Source organism: Nicotiana tabacum, chromosome 18, assembly GCF_000715075.1.
Source record: "Nicotiana tabacum cultivar K326 chromosome 18, ASM71507v2, whole genome shotgun sequence".
Classification (NCBI taxonomy): Eukaryota; Viridiplantae; Streptophyta; class Magnoliopsida; order Solanales; family Solanaceae; genus Nicotiana; species Nicotiana tabacum.
Genome location: NC_134097.1, coordinates 108,417,423 through 108,443,088, shown reverse-complemented (window position 1 = coordinate 108,443,088; position 25,666 = coordinate 108,417,423). Strand labels below are relative to the sequence as shown.

The 25,666-nt window shown below is 36.6% G+C and overlaps 1 protein-coding gene across 1 annotated transcript; it reads right to left on the bottom strand.

The window, feature by feature from the left end:
* Window positions 1-15,796: 15,796 nt before the first annotated feature.
* LOC107791075 (agmatine hydroxycinnamoyltransferase 1) lies at window positions 15,797-17,419 on the bottom strand. The gene has a single exon (XM_016613070.2). The coding sequence runs from the start codon at window positions 17,352-17,354 to the stop codon at window positions 16,038-16,040; it is 1,317 nt and encodes a 438-aa protein (XP_016468556.1). The 5' UTR covers window positions 17,355-17,419; the 3' UTR covers window positions 15,797-16,037.
* Window positions 17,420-25,666: the final 8,247 nt, after the last annotated feature.

Here is a 25,666-nt window from a genome sequence, read left to right as displayed (position 1 = left end):
TTAATGTTTGCATGAAAAAAGGGTAGATAATATGCCTATAGGACTCGATGATTTACTTGCTACATATGACGTTCGATCTATATGTGTACTATTGAATCATGTCATTAAGAGAATCACACACACACACTACTTGTTTGAACATGAATTCAAATGCTCCAATTATTCTTGCTGCTACGTGTTACTAGAAAACTTGCCTATAGGAAATAAATATCATTGAACTTTCTTTCAATTCACATCAGCATATTCACTAGAAATCATGCCTATAAGATTCTGATTACTTCATTTTGTTATTGTATTGCATTGTTCACTAGAAATCATGCTTATAGGATTTTGATTACTCCATTTGCTATTGTATCACGTTGTTCACTAGAAATCATGCCTACAGAGCTAAGTATAATAATAAAATGAGTTACAAGTGTCCATTGTTGGAGATCCTGCCTATAGAGTATAATTACTCGTTATAAGTGTTAATGTTGAACCTCTCAAACACTGTGTACTGCTTGTTTATGCGGTTTTTAGCATGCATAAGTAATTCTGGGCTTCTCCCAAAAAGTTTCATTACTCCTTACTGCGGAAGTCACCTAGACACAATAGGTTTAATAACTGGAAACCCATAATCTCAATAATCAGCATGTATAATCCTATCCATGAGCAGCGCCTAGCCTTTGAAACTACTTGTATGTTCTAATGCATTGTCAGAAATCATATCTATAGAGCCCTTACCCGATCTTTGGTAACGTTGACTAGTCAAACGAAGTTATCTGCATAATAGGTGCCCTAACACACCTTAAAATTGTTAGGTGGCGACTCTTCTCCTTTATCACTCTATCTCCCATCCAAAAGGAGTTGTCACTACATCAAAACCCGCTTTTACAAGAAAACAGGGCACGACAAACCCAAAGAGTGGGAACAACACGGAACATGCCATGGCTGTGACTATAAGGGAGTGGAAATGGTGGGGTTGCAACCACGTTAAGTCAAAATAAATTTGTGGATGAGGAACAATTGGTACAAGAAGATGAGATGCCAAGCAATGAAGTGAAAGCAAATGATGAGGTGAGAATTGTTATTGTGGAGGAGACTCAAGAAGAAGTGAACTCGTCTAGGGAGCACATTGTTGACATACCGGAACCGGTAGTGCCAAAAGCTAAGGCTCCAATACCAAGGCCTCCTCCTCCATACCCTCAAAGGCTTGCCAAGCAAAATAGCGAGAACCAATTTTAAAAGTTTATTGACATGATGAAGAGTTTGTCTATTAATGTACCATTGTTTGAGGCTTTGGAGCAAATGCTGGGTTATGCAAAGTTCATGAAGGATTTTGTGACAAAGAAAATATCAATGAATTGTGAGACTATCAAGATGACACATTAAGTAAGTGCTATTGTGCACTCAATGGCTCCTAAATTGGAAGATTCGAGCGCTTTCACAATCCCATGTGCCATTGGAAGTGCCGACTTTGCCAAAGCTTTATGTGATCTTGGGGAAAATATCAACTTGATGCCATACTCAGTGTTCAAAACTTTGGGAATTGGAAAACCAAGACCCACATCGATGAGGTTGAAGTGGCGGATCGTACTATGAATAGACCGTTGGGTATTATTGATGATGTGTTGGTTCGTGTTGATTAGTTCATCCTTCCGGCGAACTTTGTGATTCTTGATTGTGAAGTGGACTATGAGGTGCCTATTATTTTGTGTAGACCTTTCCTTGCAATGGGGAAGGCTCTTATTGATGTGAAAGCCAGTGAGCTCACCTTCTGGGTGGGTGATTAAAAGGTGGTCTTCCATGTGTGCAAATCAATGAGGCAACCAAATAGCAATGAAGTTTGTTTGTTCATGGACTTGGTGACCGATGTGATTATTGATGATGATAGTGCCATAATTAATATTGAAGATAATTTGGAAGCGATTTTGCTCAACCTTGATGATGAGGAGGAGAAGGATGGCTATGTGTAATACGTGAATGCTTTTCAAGCAATGGGGTCGTACACTTGTAAACCTCGCAAGTTATCCTTGGATCTTGAAAACCAGAAAACTTCTCCAACAAAGCCCTCAATCGAGGAGCCTCCCACCTTGGAGTTAAAGCCATTACCTCCACATCTCAGGTATGAATTCCTTATCCCTTGTTCAACTTTACCAGTTATTCTTTCCTTTTGTTTGACTAACGTACAGGTAGACTCCACTTTGGCGGTGCTACAAAAGAGGAAGAAAGCTATAGGATGGACATTGGCAGATATTTAGGGCATAATTCCAACCTTTTGCATGCACAAGATTATATTGGAGGAGGGTGCCAAATCCTCTGTTGAACATCAAACGAGGCTAAATGAAGCAATGCAAGAGGTGGTCAAGAAGGAGATCATAAAGTGGTTGGATGCCGAGGTTGTTTACCCCATTTTTTATAGTTCATGGACTTCTCTGGTGCAATATGTCCCAAAGAAAGGGGGCATAAATGTGGTTACCAATGACAAGAATGAGTTGATTCCTACAAGAACGGTGACCGGGTGGAGAGTCTGTATGGACTATCGCAAGCTAAACAAAGTCACAAGGAAAGATCATTTCCCACTTCCCTTCCTTGATCAAATGCTTAATAGGCTGGTCGGTCGTGCTTTCTATTATTTCCTCGATGGGTATTCAGGTTACAATCAAATTCTTATTGCTCCGTAGGATCAAGAAAAGACCACTTTCACTTGTCCCTATGGTACTTTCGCATTCTCGTGGATGCCATTTTGGGTTGTGTAATGCACCGGCGACTTTCCAACGGTGTATGATGGCTATTTTCACCGACATGGTGGAGGATTTTCCTGAGGTCTTCATGGATGATTTTTCCGTGGTCGTGAATTCTTTGATGATTGCTTGAAAATTTTGGATAAGGTCTTGGCAAGGTGTGAAGAAACAAACTTGGTGTTGAATTGGGAGAAATGTCACTTTATGGTCGAGGAAGGCGTTGTCTTTGGCCATAAAATTTCAAAGAATGGTATTGAGGTCGATATGGCCAAAATAGAGGTGATTTCTAAACTCCCACCCCTACATCCGTGAAGGGAGTGAGGAGATTTTTGGGTCATGCGGGGTTTTATCGCCGATTCATCAAGGATTTTTCCAAAGTGGTAAACCTCTTGTGCAAACTTTTGGAAAAGGATGCCAAGTTCCATTTCAACAAAGATTGCATGAAGGCATTCGAATTGCTCAAGTTCAAGTTGACTTCTACTGCTATTATCACTGCACCAGATTGGAGCTTACCTTTCGAGCTCATGTGTGATGCAAGTGATGGGGCGGTTGGAGTAGTGTTGGGGCAACGTATCAACAAAATCTTTCATCCAGTCTACTATGCTAGAAATACCATGAATGATGCACAAGTCAACTACACAGTGATCGAAAAAGAGCTCTTTACTATTGTTTTTGCTATGGAGAAGTTCCACCCGTACTTGATGGGTAAAAAGGTGATTGTTCACACCGACCATAAGGCACTTCGATATTTGATGAGCAAGAAAGATTCTAAAGCAAGATTAATGTGATGGGTGATTCTATTGCAAGAGTTTGATCTTGAGATTCAAGACCGCACGGGTAGTGAAAACCAAGTGGCGGACCACTTGTCTCGTTTGGAGGAGGAGGGGAGGCCACATGATGGTCTTGATATAAATGATTCATTTCTCGACGAGCAACTCCTAGCCATTTCAATGACCGGGATGCCATGGTTCGCCAACTTAGCAAACTATCTTGTGTGTGGCATTGTACCAAATGAGTTCTCTTCAAACAAAAGGAAGAAGCTTAAACAGGATTGCCTTGACTATTATTGGGATGAGTCGTACCTCTTTCGAATTTGTACCAATGGTATGATTCAACGATGTCTGCCGGAGGAGGAACAAGTAGGAATTCATGAGGCTTGCCACTCTTCACCGTATGGTGGTCACCATGGTGGAGCAAGAACGGCGGCAAAAGTTTTGAGTTGTGGATTCTATTGGCCTACTCTCTACAAGGATGCTAGTGAGCTTGTCAAGCGTTATGATGAATGCTAAAGGGCCGGTGGAATCTCAAAGAAGAACTAAATGCCTCTCACCACCATTTTAGAGATAGATATTTTCCATGTGTGGGGTATTGATTTCATGGGTCTGTTTGTTAGCTCTTGCGGGAACACCTACATTCTAGTCGCGGTTGATTATATGTCTAAGTGGGTCGAGGAAATTGCTTTGCCCAACAATTAAGCGAGGAGTATGGTGGCATTCTTGAAGAAGAACATCTTTACAAGGTTCGGTACTCCAAAGCCATAATAAGTGACGGGAGTTCGCATTTTTGCAACAAGGCTTTTGATACCTTACTCAAAAAGTATGGTGTCACTCACAAAGTATCGACCCCCCATCTTCCTCAAGCAAGCAGACAAGTTGAAGTCTTCAATCGGGAGATCAAGATTATTTTGTCAAAGACCGTGAATGCCAACCGGACGGATTGGTCAAGAAAACTTGATGATGCTCTATGGGCTTATAGGACGGCCTACAAAACACCGATCGGGATGTCTTCATATTGGTTGGTGTTTGGGAAAGCGTGTCATCTTCTGGTGGAACTTGAGCATAAGGCCATATGGGCTTTGAAGAAGTTGAACCTTGAGTGGGATGTCGCCGCAAACTTAAGGGTGGCACAATTGAGTGAGCTAGATGAATTCGGTACCATGCCTACACAAGCTTGTCCCTATACAAGGAGAAGATGAAGTACCTCCATGACAAGTACATCTATAACAAGGATTTTAAAGAAGGTGATCTTGTGCTATTGTTCAATTTCAGGTTATAGATGTTTCCAGGCAAGTTGAAGTCTAAATGGAGTGGCCCATTTGAAGTGGTAAATGTAACCCCCTTTGGTGCTTTGGACTTGAAAAATAATAACGATGAGGTGTTTAGAGTCAATGTGCAATGGGTAAAACACTATCTTAGCAAGGTTGATAATGGCCACATCGTGGCAGTTCTTCATTTCAAATGATTGGTAATCTGCATCATGTCGCGACGTTAAATCAGGCGCTTCTTAGGAGGCAACCTATGTGTCTTTTTCTTTTTCTTCTTCATTAGATAGGCTTTGTTTTGTGTTAACTAGTTTTGAAGTGTATGAAGTAGGTGTTCATTGCAGGGATTGTGCATCAGAAAAAAATTGGCTAAGTGTTGCAAAAGTGAAGACCGCACAATCACTCTGCGGCCGCACAATTCTGTGTGCGATCACACAACTGGAAGGCCAAAAGTGCGACCACACACAAAATTGTGTGGTCCGCACAAATTCTGCGGCTACACTCACTTTTGTGCAGACTGCAGAGTTTCTTCGAGGTCTAGGTAAAGAGTGCAGACCGCACTCAAAATTATGCGGCCACACTCAGCTTAAGTTTGGGGCGACGTGGTCAACCTATAAATAGAACCTCAATGCACTATTCACAACTTTACACACTCTGAGTTCTTGAACCCTAAGCAAACATAGTGCACGTTCAATTAGTTCATAATCCTCACGTATTTCGTCGGTGTAGATTCTTACATGTATACTTCATCACTGCTATGTTTATTACATCATTGGATTTTTCAAGTTCTTTTAGTTTTTGTTCTTTTGTGTTTGGGTTATTTTTAGGCCTAAAATGTCAATAGTTAGTCATATGTGCTTAGAATCATATGGGTAATATCATAGATGTTAATTGGGGCCTGGGTAGATAGTTTATCATGTTTTATTGCAAATACCATGTCAAGGGTAAGGCAACTACCTCCGCTGGCCAGTTTGAGGAGCCAACGGTAGTGGTTATAGATTCAACTATTGAGCCTTCCATAATAGTCGAGCCTTCCACCGGGACAACTGACATGACACCACCTTCTTTTTCTAGATCATCTACTTTAGTGTCAGCGCCTGGCTCTTCCACATATCCACTCACTGCGTTGCAAATCTCCCAGACATTGGCGAGTCTCAATAACTGGATGCAGATAGCTACTTCAAAGTTGTCTAACATATCTAGTGTTGTTGCAGCACAGTCTTCTACCCCAGCAGCATCACAGGTACCTACGTCAGTGAAGGAAACATTGTCAAATATCCTGAAAACATAGAAGTCCATTATGGATACTATGGTGGCACATGGGGAAAACATTGAGGAGTTGGGAAAGCAAGTGGAGAAGATGCGGAAATCTCAGGCTTCAAAGAAGTCAGTGGATAGGTTAAGAAAAAAAGTTGCCAAGATCGCATCTGGTGGCGATTTACCATTAGATTTGTTGATGGAGTCAGCACCAGCAGCACCATCAGTACCTGCGGCATCAGAGGGACCAGCTGGCCAGTCTGAAGAGCCAAACCTTACTGCCCACACCGCTGAAGAGATGCTCCAAATGCTCACCAACCCTATTGTCCCTTAGCCAGGTGATGATGAGATACAGTTGGAGGAGACCGAGGGTGCTGAGGATGCCATGCACACTGAGACCACATAGGGAGTTCTCTTAACTCTCTACCCTTCCTTATTCTTATTTTTTAAGCATTGAGGACAATGCTTATTTATATTCAGGGGTGGTCTTATTTGGATGATTCATTATTACGTTGACATTTGGCCTGTAATAACTCTAATACTCTTTTTCTTTTATATTTATTTTCTCTTTGGTTATGTATATATTTATCCCCTTCACTTGATGTATATATTCATTTCCCCTCGATTTGTATATTTATTTGTCTTACTTTCTGTAGTTTATTTCATAGCTTCTTTAGTTTGTTTTTCTTAGTAGTATAACTTCTTATTTGCTTTAGTAGCTTCTTTTTGATTTGTTAGCTTCTTTTTATGTTTAAGTTAGCAATAAGCCTTTATTTTTCTTAATGCCACGGTTCTTTTCAAAGGTGGGTTTGTGTGAACCGGGTGGCTCTTCCCAATGATGTATGGCGTGACAAACTTCTTAAGGGATTGAGTCCATTTTTTTCTTTTATGTTAGGTAAAAACAGTAGTAATGAATAAAAGGGTCTCAAACATGTTTCAGTTGATACCAACACATTTACCTATGGCCTTATGGTTAAAAATAAGTTGTTGGCAGAAAATAACTCTAGTTGTGACCTTTTGACTCTTGTGTTGACTTAAGCAGTCATCGAGTGGTTCAATCGAGCCATTTATGATTCTCAATCTTAACTAGGGTTGTTGTAAGACCTCGACTCCGTTCTCTTTAGCAATCCAACAGCGTGAGAGGTGAGATATTTAGTTGCAAGTCCAATGTACCTGTGCTAATAGTCTAGAACTTACCCCGAATGTTTTTCTAGGCGAAATTCTAAGTGTAGCTTAGCTTGAAAAATGATTATAGGCTCTCCTTGATCCACTTTGAAATCTTCCATAGCCTACCAATGTGATATCCCTAGTCAACCCATTTGAGCCTAAACCCTTTTTCAATCAATTACCACGTTACAAGTCTTAATCCGTTTTGTAATGACCCTCTCTTGGCACCCGATCTTTCCTTAGCATTCTTGAAAAAAAATTGGCTAAAGCATAAGTTTGGGAGAAAGACGAGGAATTTGAAAATGATATAAAGGTACAAAAAAGAGGAAAGAAATGAAGAAAAGGGAAGGCAAAGAAAAGAAAGAAAGAACAAAGAGAAAAATACCAAAAAGAAAGTGAATTAAGTAAAAAGTTGAAGGGATTCTAAAAAACAAGGATGAAAGGCATGAAGTAAATAGAGAAGGAGAAAAATGAATATCATGACCAAGAAAGAGTGACGCGTCTCTCTAGTTCCCCCGAGGAAAAAGAAAATGACTCAAAGAGTCAATAAAGTATGAGCCAAAAAGAGAAAATAGAGTGCTTAAGGAATGATGAACACATTCTATTCCAAAAAGTCCTACCTTGGTCCAAAAGCCTTCATTACATCTCGAATAATCCCTACATGATTTCAAGTTGAGTGTGCTTACATTAGTAGTGATTTACATGAGGGGCAAGCATATGGTACTTAGAGCCATACTTGTGACATTCTTTTGAGAGAGATGAACGAACTTTTCGCAATCCTGGAATCGAGTGTTATATTCTAAAGTGAGATATACTAACAGAGAGTAGAGGAGGAGGAGTTTGGGATCCACAATGACCTACATGATATAGCGAGCTTTCTTGATGAATAAACTCAACTCTTGATGCTCTAGTGTCACCTTAGAACTATTGTACTCAAAAAGTCAAATCATACGTGTTGTGGGTAATTGTTGGTCCAATTGATGTGTGATTGATTCATCTTAGGCCATCTGAAATAGTCTTATCTTGTGAAGGTGGGAACTATCTTATTTGCTTGAGGGCAAGCAAAAGCTTAAGTTTGGGAGAGTTGATAAGTAGGAATTTTAACTACTTATTTGCATTATTTTACTTTCATTTTAGCTCAAAAATTGCTTAAAGGTATTCCTGAAAATTAATAAAATGTGCTTTCTTGCAGAAGTGTTGGAATATGAACCAAAGAGATGAACATCAACTCAAGAAGGAGTAATTTTGGACAAAGACCAAAATAAGGCTAAAAGAGCAAAATGCGGACCGCACAATATTGAGTGCAACCGCAGAACATGAGGCAGCCTCTGTTAGTTTTCCTTTACAAAGTGCGGCCACAGAAGATGAAGTTCAGAGAGTTACGATTTTGGTCCAAGAAGAAGTGCAGACCGCACCACTATTGTGCGGCCACAAAATCCAAAGCGCGACCGCACTCAGAAATGTGCGGCCCACGGAAATCCCCCATGTCAAAGCCCAAGATCAAGAAGTGTGAACTGCACCATTATTATGCGGTCGCAGAATCAAGAGTGTGGCTGCACTCAGAAATGTGCGGTCCACAGAAGTTGAAGAAATGCGGCCACAACCCAGAATTGTGTGGCCGCAGAAGTCCAACCTGTCAAGCCAAGTTTCAAAGTATGGACCGTACATAGAATTGTGTGGCCGCATAACTTCCACAAGGGCAATTTTGTCCGATAATTTTAGCTGGATATAAATATATCTTTTTGTCATTTTTAGGTTAAGTTTGGTGCACCTAAGAATATATAGCGTTTTTATTTATTGTATTGGGTAACCTTGTAATAGTTTAACATTTTAACATTAGATTTTCTTCCCTTGATCGTCTATTATGGATTTTATCTTAGTTTCTTCTTTAATTTCTGCATTTTCCATGAGTATCTAAACCCTTAGCTAGGGTTATGACCCAACCCTAGTATGGGCACCTAATGTGTGATTGATTTAGGGCTTATTTATGATTGGGTATATGATATTTAGCCTAGTTGTTGCTTGAATTTGAGAATTGATGGTTGCAAACATTGATTCATGCCTAATTGACTTAGTCTTTACTTGAGAAAGAGAGACTAAGTCTAGGAAAACTTGGCTAACAAGAAATTGGGGTGAATTCAAGAAATTGATGGCCCCAATTAAAGGGTTGAATCTAGAGATATTAAGATCTGACTTGAGCATCTATCACTTGTTTCGTGAAATACCCATTTGGACTTGAGAAAGCCAAATTGAGCAAAATCACTCAAACTACCGAGAGGTATAGAGTGAGTAATCGAGTGTGATTGCTATATTGTATCCCGATCAATCAAACATGCCCTAAAGCTCTCAATCTATTAGGTAACCATCTAGGCGGAAGTTACAACCCTGGATCAGTAGTAGATCTTTTATAACCTGAAACAACAATACCAAAAATATTGTCGCTTAGCTTTTCAATTACAAGCATTAGAATACAAACTAGAAGTAGAAAAGAAACAACTGAATATGTGGAAGTGTTTTGGGCACGTCATACACTATACAAGGTATATACCTAATCCCACATAAAGCTCTCTATGGAATCGACTCCGACTCGTGTTGGCTATTTATAATTGTCTCGATCGCGTCACAAACTCAATTAGTGGTGTGAGTTTGGGCGACATCATATATAACAACTATTCACTATAAAAATTAAAAAATACTCCCTCCGTTTCAATTTATGTGAACTTATTTTCTTTTTGGTCTGTGCCAAAAAGAATGACTCATTTCTTTATTTGGAAACAATTTACTTTTATGCAATGATTTATAGTCACACAAAATATATGTGCCTCATTTTACACCACAAGTTCAAAAGTCTTCTCTCTTTTCTTAAATTTTGTGTCCAGTCAAATGGGTTTACATAAATTGAAACGGAGGGAGTATCAAAATAAATGAGACAATTATAGAAATGGTTGACATGTATATGTTTCTCCGTTTAAGTATCATGCTTTATCCGCAAATAATAGATTGGACGTGTGAATTGTGATATGCACTAATTCAAAGTTTACGCGTTGGGCTCTTAATACTCAATCAAACCTTGGGGTTCCCGTCCTTGTTTAAAATCATGTAGGAGTACTATTTTTTTAGCCACCCTATGCTAGCCGGCAGCTTTGGTATGTAGGCCGAAAATTATGGTCTTCTTGAATAAGAAGATAGTAATTTGTCTCCTGTCATTTATGTGAATGTGAAACTTACTTTATTCGCTACTTTTCAGGAAGTTGTCTAAAAGCTGCCAAAATACCTACAAATTTTCAAGGCGAACTCTGAAAAAAGAAATTGATTTCTTTTTAATATTTAAAAAAATTAAATATTATAAATTACAAAAAAAAATTAAATAAAGTAAATCGAATGGAAGGGAGTATCTTATTATTATCCCCGAGTTGTTAATTTAGTTTGTCAAGACTAAGGATAAGGCTTTATGGTATCGAATTCTCGTTCATGGGACGCGTGCAATTTTTGTATGCCTAGAATTGCAACTTGTCCACAATACAACATTTCCACTAGCAATAACACTACTAGAAATTCGGGAAAAATCGTCCAAAAAAATCGATCAAATTACCGACCGAATTCTCTCAGTTTTTTAAACTGACCGTCTTTTTTAATATTAATCTTAATTTATTTCAAATAGAAAATCGACCAAAGTTGATCGTTTTTTGAAAAATAAATTTTGCGGGACTCAAAAATAGTTTCCCGCATTTTGTGCCAAAAAAAACTACCGAAGTTGGTCGGTTTTTTGGCCGATTTTTTGACCGACCAAAATTGGTTGGTCGACTGTGGTCGGTTTTTGCCGAATTTCTAATAGTGATATAAGTACATTTTTTGTTGTTGGATGAGACTGTTCTTCCCTTAATCAGAGGTCTCGGGTACGAGCCTTGGGCATGGAAAAATTCTTGGTAGGATGCGGTTCCTCTCGAATTAGGCCTTACGCGGCGCAAATCCGAATATAGTCGAGCTCTAAAGTGGATACCGGACATCGAATAAAAAAAAAAAAGTACAAATTTGTTTTATTTTATTTTCACTTTTGACAAGTATCCAAAATATTTAAAACCCCAGCACTAAGTCAATGTATCGGTGATTAGGGTTTGGTTCTTGAAAAAATACATAAGATGTATCATGTATTTGTTTGGAAAAATAAGTTTCAAACTTTGAGTGTCCTAGTATCTCTATATACATACAAAGTGAATTTAATATCACTTTGTGAAGCATAATACCAATTTTATGGCGTGAGGTGTTCCGCTTGCGTATGTCATGTCAGTGTCACGTCAACGCCATGCCAAAAATGCAATAAACTAACTTTTCACTACTCCTATTTTTACATTTTTCTTTTTCATTCACATGTTTTTTTTTAATTCCATACCAACCACTAAAACCTCCATTATCAACGGGTTTATAGGCTTTAATTTCATTTTGAATGAATTAATATGTTGGGTCCAAATATGCCATAGGTTGGTGATTAGGGGGTTGAGATCTAGTTGGGTTTTGTTTGTTGAAGGTCACCGAAAAACATGGAAGTTTGCCGGATAAATCTTTCCGGCCCATAGTTGTTCACACTAACAAATTTTGGGTCATTTCTTGTTATTACACTGTTAAATTGATCTGAAAGCTCAAAAACTATTTTAATTAATAAATTAAACTGATAATGTGACTAATCCATCATCGAAGAAAATGAAGAAGCGGTCAGAAATGCAATTTTCGTACAACAAAGATTAAAAGATTGAATGATTAATAAACGAGAGCAAAGATGAAAAAGAAAGGGGAATGGGAAGTCCAAGATTTTTTTTTTTGGGGGGGGGGCCAAAAAACGTCATTTTTTGCTTTAAATTTGATAAGACGCGATTCTATTTTTAAAAAAAAAATGTTTTGCCACATTTACTTTTGAGGTAGTATTAAATTTATTTTGTACAAGTATATGGAGGTAATAGGATACTCGTAAAGGTTAAGTATACAAAAATAATAGAAAACAAATAACAATGATGGCAACAATAATCAGTCAGTGATATACACAGCAGGGCAACCACAACACCATAAATATTGCTCAACAAATAATGAATACAAGTACAACCAATTAATCAAGTCCTCTTTCTACTACCACTAAGAAGTATGGAGATAGATATAATTTGAAGTTCGAAAGTTAAGAATAAAAAAAAGTCCGAGAACAAAGTGATTTTTCTTTTTTAAAATGGATTCTACATGATGCGAGGTTGAATTAATTGGATTAGTAGTTCCAATATCAAATCTTATACTTTGAAGAATAAGTCACTTTCAGCTTGCTTAAATGCTTGAGAAAATTTGAAAATAATTGAAATTTAAAAAAAAAAATCATGTTCAAAAATAATTTTTGAAAATTGAATCACGGCCAAAAGCAAATAGAGTTGCTTCGGAGCTTAACACGGCCATTTCATGATAGAATCACGTGATAGCCATTAGGAATAAAGTGGACAAAGACGCAAGAAAACGTAATGTAAGGTGGCCTTTTTTCGGGCGTACAAAACCGAACCGAAACCGAAAATCGAAGCGAAATCGAAGCTTAATATCTTATTGGTATTGGGTTAACTGTTTAACGGACGAAGAACGGATTGAAATTTTTTTTAACGACTTATCAGTTTGAAGGCGGATTATTTAATTTTCTTAACGGATAATCCGTTAACCTGTTAAGAACACTGTACAACTTTAAGCTATTCAGTTTGTATCTTCAAGCGCAGTTCAATTAATCACTATTTGTATCAACTCTGTTAGGTGCTTCCTGGGGTCATTCCTAAAATTAAAGGGAATGTTTGCATCTGCAAGCATGACATGAACCCTTCAATCACCATATTCATTGAGTATCAAATTAGTCCCAAGTTCGTAGTGAGCCTTTTCCAATCGTCATTGAAATTAGCCAGAATTTTCAATTTTGTCAATTTTATTGATTTAGGTAAATAATTCTCTTATCACATAAAAATAGTCATTATAGGATCATTTTGGTGGTATTTTACATTTGTCATCAAAAATTTTAAGTTAAGATTTGAGGAGCATGATAATATGTGAATATTAAGCGATGAAACCATAGAATTAGAACTAAGTTTGGGTTGATATCATAGGATAATTGAATACTTCTATAAGATAGAGTTCCTTCCTTTATTGAGTTAGCTACATAGGATTAGTATTTATTAATTTTAGAAACTTAAATTGTACTATAATTCAAATATAATTTTTGGTATAATATTGATGTATTTTTTTAAAAATATTACTCATCGAGATGGGTACACGCGCAACGCTCGTACTCTAAGACTAATATTTTTTAAATTTAAAAAGGGCAGCTCGGTATACTAAGTTCCCTCTATGTACGGGGTTCGAAAAAGGGCCAAACCACATGGGTCTATTGTACGCAGGCTTAGTCTGCATAGTTTTTAAATTTATTTTTGAAAAAGGGGAATTTTTTTAAAACGGGGCCTTAATGTGTCAAAGAAAATTCTGAATCTTTTTAAATGCCATGATTAGAGAAGCACCGTTGGAAGGAAGTAGTACTACTAAAAATTACAAGTTCTTATTACCAAGAATATTTAAATAATTTAATAAAATATGAAAGAACGTTAGGTGAAAAAAGAAAAGTTGTTTTCTTATTACCAAGAATATTTAAATAATTTAATAAAATATGAAATAACGTTAGGTGAAAAAAGAAAAGTTGTTTGACCTTACAAATGGTAATTATGTCATTGTCCCTTGGAATATATGATTATTAATTAGGTTATATCTACATTGAATTTTAGAGTTGTTGACCGATATTGTCCCTTATCTTTGAGGGTAAATCTATTTTGGTCCCTCAAATATAATCCTAAGTATATTTAGTCCCTAAATTATGCTAAAGTGGAGCACCTTTAGTCTCACTTACAGAATGTATTCAAAAACTAACGGTGTTAAGCAACTCTGATTCACGAAGCAAATCTTCTGCTTCGAAGCAAAACGTTTCCTCTCCTTTTATGGGATAACGCAAATTATCACTTTAATTCTCAGTTTTAGATAATGTCTTCTAAAATTTTGACCTTAAAAATATCCCCTTCTATGCCAGTTTTCAATAAGAAAATAATACTCTCTATGTTCCAGTTTATGTGAACTTATTTCCTTTCTGGTCCGTTCCAAAAAGAATGACCTCTTTCTAAATTTGGTAACCATTTTGCTTAAACTTACAATTCTATCCTTAATGGGAAGCTTTTATAACCACACAAATTCTCTGTGCTCCTTTTTCACTTGTTTAGGACCACAAATTCTATAAGTCTTATTTTCTTAAACTTCGTGTCTAGTCAAACATGTTCACATAAATTGAAAAGGAGAGAGTATTGTATACCGTTGTAAAAATAATAGCCAAAACAATATACAAAATTTGTATATTATTTTATATATCTATACATTTTGTATGTTAATATACAAAAATTATATATATTTTATATATTTTTTCATCTACCAAATGTAAATAATTTCTGGCGCGGTCTAAAAGTGATAGTATAATTTGGTTATTCATTTGCTTCAATAATATGCCTAGAAGTGATCTTGGCAGCTCTATTTTTTTTCAAATTTTAACTTTTATTTTTGGAAAAATCAACCGAAATTTTTAAAAGCAAAAGTTTCAACATTAAAATCTTAAATTTATCAGCTCTAGCTATGTACTGTTAGTGGGTGTTGGTTTATAAAATATTTTCGATAAGTAAATTAAAAAGATGGTGAGTGCCGAAACTAACCCTGTAATTGATCTTGGATAGATTCTGTCAGTGAGACTAAATGTGCTCCACTTTAGCATACTTAAGAAATTAAATATGCTCAGGGTTATATTTGAGACGGCTAAAATATACATACCATAAGAGAATATTAACCAAAAACTTTTGAATTTTCGATAGTCTTAATTTCATTGGTGTACATATATAGTACTAGCAATTGATAGGTAGGCCCAAACGCCTTTAAATTCCATAACTTCGCTCTGCGGTGCAAATCTAATGCGAAAGTTTTGTCAAAAGTCGCAAAGATGATAACAACTCTAGGAATTATTGTTCTTCTCTTTCCCACAAGTTGTCTGGTACTTACTTTGGGAAAGACTAATATGAATTCACATAAGAAAATTTAACTTTGAGAATTAAAATGCCCCGCATTAATGGAGATTTTGTTTCAAAACTCGAATTCAAGAGTTAAATAAATTAAAAAATACTTACGGGTCATTTGGTTGGAAAGATGTTATCCCGGTATTAATTATCCAGTTATTCCATGTTTTTATGGAGATCAAAAAACTACAATCCTAGGATAGTTAATTTCGGGATTAATTATACCGCAATTTTTTCCCAACCAAATATTTGGATAAAACTTTCTTAAATTTAATCCCGAGATTAATTATTCCTTTGTCTTTCACACCAAACGAGCCCTCAACGGTTAAACAGGGAAAGAGTCAGCCTTATAGCTGTGGGTTCAACAGAATTGGTAGTTTTGAACTTGTATTTTGTGTTAAAAAATTCACTGAATATATATATGCAACCCATTAAGAAAAAATGATTGTAGTGCAAAACCCATAAACTATAAATCTTAACTCCGCGTAATTAGAGAAGCAAAAGTATAAGGGGAAGATCGCAAGTTAAAAACTTAAAATACCAAAAAAAAAATACACATGCATTCCTACATCACTTAGAATCAGAAAAGGCCAACTTACACTATAATTTATTCTCCAAGATTTAATTGTCATCAGCATGACAATCCACAAAATCCAAAACTTTCGGGAGAAAAAATTATAACCAAAGTGCTAATAAGCTTACACAATATAACACAAACTTATTTTATTTTTAACCTCATAGATCCTTTCATTTTGCTTTCAAATCAAGAGAATAGCAAATTTTCTTGAAGGTAGGCAAATTCTCTTGGTAAAGAGGAATGAAAGCATCAATACTTCCATCTCCAATGAAAGATGGCACAAGAAACATCATACCTTCAGTTGGATAATAAGAAGGCATGAAAACAAAAGGGCAACCTGTTCCAAAATCCAAGTCATAAAATGGAAACCTTAACCAACTATCAACTTCCAAATTTGGACAAAGTGTGTCCTTCTTCATGTCTGCTGTTGGGATGAGATCTTCTGTGACTTTGTGATTTGCAAAGTCAATAAATGACTTGAAATACTTGTCATCTACTTTAGTAATAGCATCATGAATTATTTTTGTTGCATAGTGAAGTGGTTCATTTACAAGATCTCTCACTTTGGATGTTGGAAATGCCCAAAGAACTATGTTACCAAAAAATTCATCTGGTACTCTTGGTACAACTCTTCTGCGACCATCCACTGATATTCTTATTTGTGTATTTTGGGACCCGTCTAGTTCGCGTGATTTAGTTATGACCCTCCATAAATGGGCAACAAGACTTTCGAACGTGCTATAAGTCTTGGTTTTCCCATTCAAGAAAGAAGCATTTGCCTTGAGTTTGCCTAGGAACTCCAATGTGAAATGGACTTTGTGAACAATTATGTTTTTTTCTGAATTCTCTAGTTTGATGAATTCCTTCTTGTTCAATGATTTGGACATGAACTCTGCCCCCACGTGGTTGAATTCAATAAGTGGAGGGTTCCGAGGATGGAAAATAGCACGATCGTGTAAAGGGAGTGGAATGATCTCTACACCACGACAAGCTTGGCCCCACGCGACGAAAAAGTTGCTAGCCGCGTGTCCGTCAGCTATCATGTGGTGGCCGGTAAACCCGACCACTACGGAGCCACAAGTGAACCTTGTGACTTGAACTTGGATCAACTCCACTACATCCTTCATACTAGGATGCAACTTAAGCAAAGAAGGAGAGGGCTTTAAGGGCAATACTTCATCTAACGTGGCATCGACCGATGCCTCGATGAATCTAACACCCTCATCGTTGAGAAAAACCGCGCGACTTCCATTTTCATCTCGGCCTATTCTCCCTGCCCATTCCCTATAAACTGCTAGGGTTTTTCTAAGTCCCATTTCAATGGTGGAAGTTGGAGGAGTAGGTGGACGATAGGCGTAAATTAAAGCCATTAAAGCATCATAGGTAACGTTGTCAAAGACATTGAAGGAAATGTGAGTGTTGGTTGAAGGTGGAGGTCCTTCATAGAAAGGCTTGATAATTCTAGAGCTCTCAATTTTCACATTCATTGTTTACTATTTCTGTGCTATAATTTCTCTAGACAGGGGTATTTTGTTCGGTTGATAGTGTCACTGGTTGGCCTTTTATATAGTGAACATATGCACCTTTTTGCACTTGGGGATTCATTTATTTAGCACCCCTTTGACTACCGAAAAAAAAAAACGTTCCCTTTTTTCAAAAATGTGTTTGTCATGAAATTTTATAAGTTTTTGAAAAAAAATTAAAAATGAATTTTCAAATATCCAAAAGTGATTTTGGCTATTTTTTCAAAATTTTTATTTTATTTTTTCTCCACTTACAAAATTGTAATTTTTTTATTTTTTTCATAAATTATATAGTAATTCTTATGTCCAAGCGCCTATTTAATATGTACATAAGGTGACATGTTAAATTGGCAAAATAAAAAGTTAGAAAAATTTCACATAAGAATAACTGGGTTCCCTACTTTTTAATTTTATAGCTCGTATTTTAATTTACAACCAACTTGCCAAAAAATAATAGGCTAAGATTCAACATACACCTCCAATAAGTTCTCAAAATTACTATTTAATTTTTAAAAAAGTTTGCTCAAGCTTTTAAGTTAATTTTCAAAATTGTGACTCAAATATTATTTCAACAAACCAAATCCATTTGGGGGGTGAAAATTAGATTTTTAACTTCAGCATACGGGGTTGAAGTAGCAGCTCTAGAGCTGAAGTTTTTGTTTGTATCTGGCGAACTTCAGCTCTAAAGCTGAAGTTTTTGTTTTTGTAACTGGTGAACTTCAGCTCTAGAGCTGAAGTTTTTGTTTTGTAACTGGCGAACTTCAGCTCTAGAGCTGAAGTTTTTGTTTGTAAGTTTTTGTTTTTGTAACTGGCGAACTTCAGCTCTTGTTTTGGAACTGTCGAACTTCAGCTCTAGAGCTGAAGTTTTTATCGAAGAAAGTTTTTATTTTGTATCTATCCGGTGCTTATGCTTTTACTTGTTAAATTATTGAGAAGCAAATTTTTATATGTTTGTTAGACAGGAAACAAACTTTGTGCCTCGTCAACCTTTGAATTCTATTAAAACTCTGCATTCAAGAGTGAGCATGTGCATTACTCTAAACTAGCTCCTCGTTGTTCAACTCACTGAAGAAAGGAAAGAATAAGAATTACGTAAATTGTTCTATTAAAAGATTTGTAGTACAGCCGCATTATGTTATGCTTCAACTTCTAGATCAAATTGTTTCTTTTATATCAATTTGGCGACAAGGAGAAGATAGAAGAGAATTGGACGATGAGAACGAAGAAAGAAAAGAAGAAGAAGAAGAAAACGAACGAGGAGAAGGAGGAGGAGAAAGGGGGCTGAAGTTATTTAAAAAGTGGGTACAAGTTAAAAGTTTTAAAAAAAATGGATATATGTTAAATGGGAGCGACCAAATAGGGCGCCCCGTATAATTTTTACGTGTTTTCAAAATATGTATAATATGGGCTAGGTCGGATAAAATTTTAAAACATGGACCATTTTTTGTAAGTCATTTATTTTTTTGTAATTCGTTCTAAAAAGTTTGGCCAATTTGGGTTTGCAAATGTTTTTTTATACGAAAACTCCAATTTTTCACCAGCTTTCACAAGTAAATCACGTGCTTGACATCTACTTGAATTTGTCAAAATTTCACGTGTTTTGGATCACACCTACCGCTGCCGAAGTTTTCTAAAGTGAGTTTATCGGAGGAAAGTATAGGCTAGCAATGAACCACCATAAGCCACCTCCTTCACCAACTAATTCCACCATCAGTCGCAATGACGGAGTTAAATATTAGGTACGTGTAGGGGTGTGCATTCGAATCGATTTATCGATAAATCGAATTGATTATTTGTTATCGGTTTATTGATATCGATTTATAATCGATATCGGTTTATCGATTTATCGATTTCGATTTCGAAATTTTCCTTATCAATTTCGATTTTGTATATACTATTTTTTTCCCTTATTCTATAATACCCTAAGTCTCTAACCCTATTATTTCATCTACCACATTTAAGGAATGATCATATTTAAAGCTCAAGGGAATGAACTTCAAATTAATGGAAAATAGAATTAGCCGTGATGATGTATTTTTTTTATGTACCGTTGGAGTGTTGGTGGCATACATTTGATCCCTTACTTTAGTTTCGTTGCATGTGCTTGTTGACACAATTTTTATGTTATAAACGGTGTTAGTCTTATTTTAGCTTTTTGGTCCATATTAGTTAGGCGTGTTTATAGCGATATTTCTTATTGGTGTAATCGATAAGCCCCAAAAATTGATAAATCGAATCGAAAAAATCGAAACCTTATTGTATTAAGCATATGTACAAATCGATAATCGATAAGTAATTATCAATAAGGGTCAAAATCGAATCGATAAATCGAATGCACACCCCTAGGTACGGGTTCGAATAATTTTAGTAATTTTTGCTTAAATGTTATATTTATATAAGAAATTTATTATTGATCACACCCAACTATGCCTTATAAAAAGGATTAAGCGGTCGTTGCAAATATAATCCGGTTTACAAGTCCGGAGTCGAATCCCACAGAATTCTAAGGCTTAGCTACAATTGTTCAATATCACCAAGAAGACAAGTTTGAACAATTCCTAACTTATAGATATTAAGGTTCTTGTGTTTAACTAATTACTAACAAATTAAAATAGTAACTTAACAACTAAAAATACTAAGGGTTAGAGACAAAATTCAGGAGGTCTAGAGTTATGATTTCCTCTATTGTCGGAATCTTTCCTGCTACGTTTTCTACAAATTCGCATAAGTATTCTCTACCGATCATTTGCGCTCTGTCTGTCGTAACTCTCTCCCGAGTAATTACCACAATTTACTAGACATATTCTCCCTAATTACGCTAGCTTGCATTAAGTACGGTTCACTCGGATCGCACCCAAGGTTTCTTTATCCTTAATTCCACCTTTAAACCCTCCATATTGATCTCTCATATACGTTAGGAGTGATGTTATTCAACAACTACCTAAATATGCACTCTCTCCCTAGTAATACACACTAAATATGCACAATCGATTGAGAGCACTTCAACCGACTACAATAATAATGTAGTTGAACAAATAGAGAAAATACTACAACAAATCTATATTAACGTAACATGAAAATGATCCTCCAAAAGGTTCCATCAAAACCCTAGATAACAAATTAGCTATTCATAATAGTATCCATAACTACAATACGAGAATTCATAACCAATAATAAAAATAGGAAGAATGAAGTTAAAACTTGTAGAAGAATTCTCTGCCTTGCTCCTAGTGTACCCTTGCCTCTTTTGGTCGAATTTCCCGGTCTCCTTAGCCTCCTTAGGTCTAAATTATGTCAAAAGTATGTCAACGGTGCTCAAAATACCATTTTTTCCTGTATATATACCAAGTAGGGTCGAGTCCAAACAATTATACCTTCTCCTACGCGAAAAAGGACACTTTTTCGGGTCAGGACATTCGCGGCTGCGGATTCGACCGCGGACCTGACCGCGGATTCGACCGCGGACCTGACCGCGGATTTTGCATAGTGTTCTGTTCGTGACCGCGGAGCAACTGTCGCGCATTTTTTACCCTGTTATGTTTGTAATTTGGAAAAACGTAAAACATTAAAGTTATATCCCTTTGAGTTAGCATTTCAACCATATATTGTGTAGATCAAACGGAGTTCTGAGCAAAATGTTATATGTATTTTACTAGACAATGCGCAATATGCGTACTCGATTATTCATTCGTTCTTCACTATCATCCATTAATCCCCGACACGATCCGGGTTTAATTCCTTGGACTTTTACTCAGACTTCAAAGCTCCAAATCACTTGAATTCATTCCATAATATCTACATAGCTCGAAATCACTCCTACAAGGCATAAAACACACAATTAGTGCAAAACACTAGCGATTAAAGCTCAAACTCAATTAAAGTGCAGTAAATTAGAGTGTAATAAGCGACTAAAATACGTAATTATATCATATCATCAACACCTCATAATTAAACCATTGCTCGTCCTCGAGCAATCAAACTACACTTTATATAAACACGACCTTTTTAAATAATTCTCCTAACTCATCACATCAAGAATATTTAAAATAGACTAAGCACAAAAGCGTACCATCTTCACCTCAATATTTGACTCACAAGTACCACACATTATTCACAACTCACCCACTTACTCTAACATAGAGGTCACTGAAATTACCTTTCTTTCATGAATCAAGTGCCCTCACACAACAAAAGAGAGTAATTCCACACAATAACATTTAAGAACATTTAGGAACTCAAGATAGAAAGAATTCACTCACTCTGAGAAATAACATTCATATGCCACAAAAGATATAGCATAGGCTTGCCCGGAGTGTACTACTCTACTAATCGAGCTCATTTAGTCTAGAATCAAGTAGGACTTTATTTTGTTGTAATGTAGGCTGCGGGAGGGGTAGGATACATTTAGATATAAGAGTGACTACATCTCCCTAAGCACTTTAATACATATACTTTAACATTCAAACCCAATACTTATGTCAAACCAAACTTCACCTTCACATCAATGTATATTACCCCATACTTCTTTAAGCACAATTACATCAAGAGTCACCACTTATCAAGGAATTTTGTTTTCACAGCAATACAACTATTTTTTCCTTTTCTTTCTTTTTCAGTTCAAGTGGATCTTACTTTTTCAAAACAGTGTACCTTTCTCCTTATTTCATTAGTTCTACTCAAAATCCAAACCAACCACCCCACACTTTAACTTTTACAAAGTTCCTAACTATTCAAGTGCTTATGAGAGGTTAAAAGGTTCAAATAGTTGATTAATTCAAATAAATGTGTAAGGCTTGTAATGTGGTTGCCAAAGAAATAGGATTATAGGCTCAAAGGGGTTAACTACGATACATAACAATTAGACAGGTAAAATATATATATATGGCTCAACAAAGAAACGCCTATATCACTTCCAAGACTAAACAAAACTACTATTTCGCTTTGCAAACACATAGGGCAAGTTCTAGACATCAAACGCATTGCACAGAATAACACACAAGTCTCACACACACATGGCACATAACTCACTCAGGATTGGTTTCATCAAGACACTCTAGTCAAAGAGTTAAGAAAAGTTAAGTTTATACAATTTAAGGTACTTATACAAGAGTCAAAAACTGAGCCTAAGCGTCACAACCAAAGTACTCATTATTCGCAAGGCATAACATAGTCAAGAGATATTGCTTCATTTCAATTCATCTCACACTGGCTCCTACTGCTAAAAAGAAAACTAACTATACCCGGTTCAAACAAAACCCTTAGAAAAGAACCACAACACAAAGAAAAACCAAGGGGATTGCTCCATTACCTATAAAGAAAATCTTTTTGTCCTTTTTTTAGACTTCTTAAGAAAATTATCTAATAGATCCATCGTCGGGAAAAGTCCAATTTTTTCTATTTTTTAAAAAAAATTATTCAATTAAACTAACACAACTAAAGTAGCATAGAAAGTCACCCAGAAAATTTCCTCACCCCACACTTAAAATTGTGCATTGTCCCCAATGTACATCATAACTATAAGAGGGTAAACGATACTCCCTAGTAGGCTAAAGGCCGAAGCACCAACAACTCATGGGATACTCAGGCTTCTCCCAGCCTTGGTCCTTCGTGCGGGTACCTTACACTTAGTTCCAACCATCTGGTTTATTGTTGCATCCTTCCAATAGTTTTGATTTCCATGCTCCTGGAATATCAATAATTGACACTACAAAAATAATACAATTAAAAAATAATAATAAAAAAACAGTAAAGTTGGGTTGCCTCCCAACAAGCACTTGATTTAACGTCGCGACACGACGCGAATCACTTTTTGCCTCCACCTCGAGCTTATGAATTGAACCCTCAATTTGGCATCAAGTTTTAGGCTATGCTCTAGGGGAGGAGGAACAAATCTAATTGGCCCAAGCAACCATTGTACTATTCTACACTTCTTGGCTTTTAGATGAGGTATGTAGTTCTGTCTTTCTGGCAAGAAAAATTTCCGAATGTAGGCACCTTATTCCTTGACTTCGCAATCAGCTCGGATGACTCTATTTCCATATCGTCATCCAAGCATAATGTAGAAAAATATTTGGAGTGAGGACCAATGCGCTCACACACATGAACTTCAGGACTTTCAGCATCTTTAACATCAATGATACTACAGTCAACAAAATTTATATCATCAATGTCCTTGGCTGACTCTAGTCTCACTTCTACAATATCGACATCCTCAAATTGTAGTTGGCTAGGTTGTTGATGTTCTACTCTGACCTCCTCAATTAGCACCTCATATTCACGCTCTTCTTGCCTCTTATCCCCAAAATTGGCTTGCTGCGCATTAAAAGCTTCAACCACTTGACTTACTTGAGCTTCCAATTTCTGAATAGTTACCTCTTGCCTTTCTATCTGCAATTGTTTCTCATTATTTTGTTCCAGAAGGCACTTTAACATATCCCTGATCTCCTTCAAGCCTGCATCCACATGTTCTTTGTTCCTGTTAACTTCACAAGAAAAGGTAGAACCATCATAATAAGGGGTTGGGGGAAGATAAGAAATATAAGCACAACCATGAAAGTGACCATTTTTACCACCACACACATCACACAAATTCCACAAATAAGATTGTGTTGGTGCACATAACTCGCTCTCGGGAATATTTTGATAATTTTGATACGGGTGATTTCCTTCACAATATGTATGAGGATCAATAGTAGAATTATCTACACTTAAATTTTCATAATTCCAGGATATCATGTTTCTCAAATCAACAGTTATTATAATAAAAAGTACAAAAAAACAAAACAAAATAAAAGTTCAAACTTGAAACCTAGCAATATATACAACTACAACTACACAGTTAGTTCTCTGGCAATGGGGCCAAAATTTGATCACGCCCAACTATGTCTTTTAAAAAGGACTAAGCGATCGTTGCAAATATAATCCGGTTTACAAGTCCGGAGTCGAATCCCACAGAGAACTAAGGCTTAGCTACAACTGTTCAATATCACCAAGAAGACAAGCTTGAATAATTCCTAACTTATAGATATTATGATTCTTGTGTTTAACTAATTAACTAACAAATTAAAATAGTAATTTAACAACTAAAGATACTAAGTCTTAGAGACAAGATTCAGGAAGTCTAGAGTTATGATTTCCTCTATTGTCGGAATCCTTCCTGCTACGTTTTCTATAAATTCGCCTAAGTATTCTCTACCGATTATGAGCGCTCTGACTGTCGTAACTCTCTCCCGAGTAATTACCACAATTTATTAGACATATTCTTCCAAATTACGCTAGTTGGCATTAAGTGCAGCTCACTCGGATCGCACCCAAGGTTTCTTTATCACTAATCCCACCTTTAAACCCTCCGTATTTATCCCTCATGTACGTTAGGAGTGATGTTATTCAACAACTACCTAAATATGCACTCTCTCCCGAGTACTACACACTAAATAGGCACGTTCGATTGAGAGCTCTTCAACCAACCACAATAATAACGTAGTTGAACAAATAGAGAAAATACTACAGCAAATCTATATTAACGTAACAGGAAAATCATCCTCCAAAAGGTTCCATCAAAACTCTAGATAACAAATTAGCTATTCATAATAGTATGCAAAACTACAACACTAGAATTCATAACCAATAATAAAAATAAGAAGAAGGAAGTGAAAAACTCGTAAAAGAATTCTCCGACTTGCTCCTAGTGTGTTCTTAAGACAAGAGGGGTTGCTCTGATGGTAAGCAACCCCCACTTCCAACCGAGAGGTTGTGAGTTCGAGTCTCCCCAAGAGCAAGGTGGGAAGTTCTTGGAGGGAAGGATATCGGAGGTCTATTTGGAAACAGTCTCTCTACCCTAGGGTAGGGGTAAGGTCTGCGTACACACTACCCTTCCCAGACCCCACTAAGTGGGATTATACTGAATTGTTGTTGTTGTTGTTGTTGTTGTTGTTTCTCCTAGTGTGTTCTTGCCTCCTTCGAATCTCCTGGTCTTCTTAGGTCTAAATTATGTCAAAAGTATGTCAAAGGTGCTCAAAATACCGTTTTTCCACGTATATATATCAAGTAGGGTCGGGGCCAAATAATTATACATTCTCCTAGGCGAAAAAGGACACTTTTCCAGGTCAGGACGTCCGCAGCCGCGGATTCGATCGCGGACCTGACCGTGGATTTTGCATAGTGTTCTGTCCGCGGTCGCGGATCTGACCGCGGAGCACTTGTCGCGCATGTTTCACCCTATTCTGTTTGTAATTTGGAAAAACGTAAAACATGAAAGTTGTAGCCCTTTGAATTAG

What these genes read in the sequence shown, in the direction of transcription:
- LOC107791075 (XM_016613070.2), bottom strand. Translation starts at nt 17,354, where the DNA reads ATGAATGTGAAAATTGAGAGCTCTAGAATTATCAAGCCTTTCTATGAA.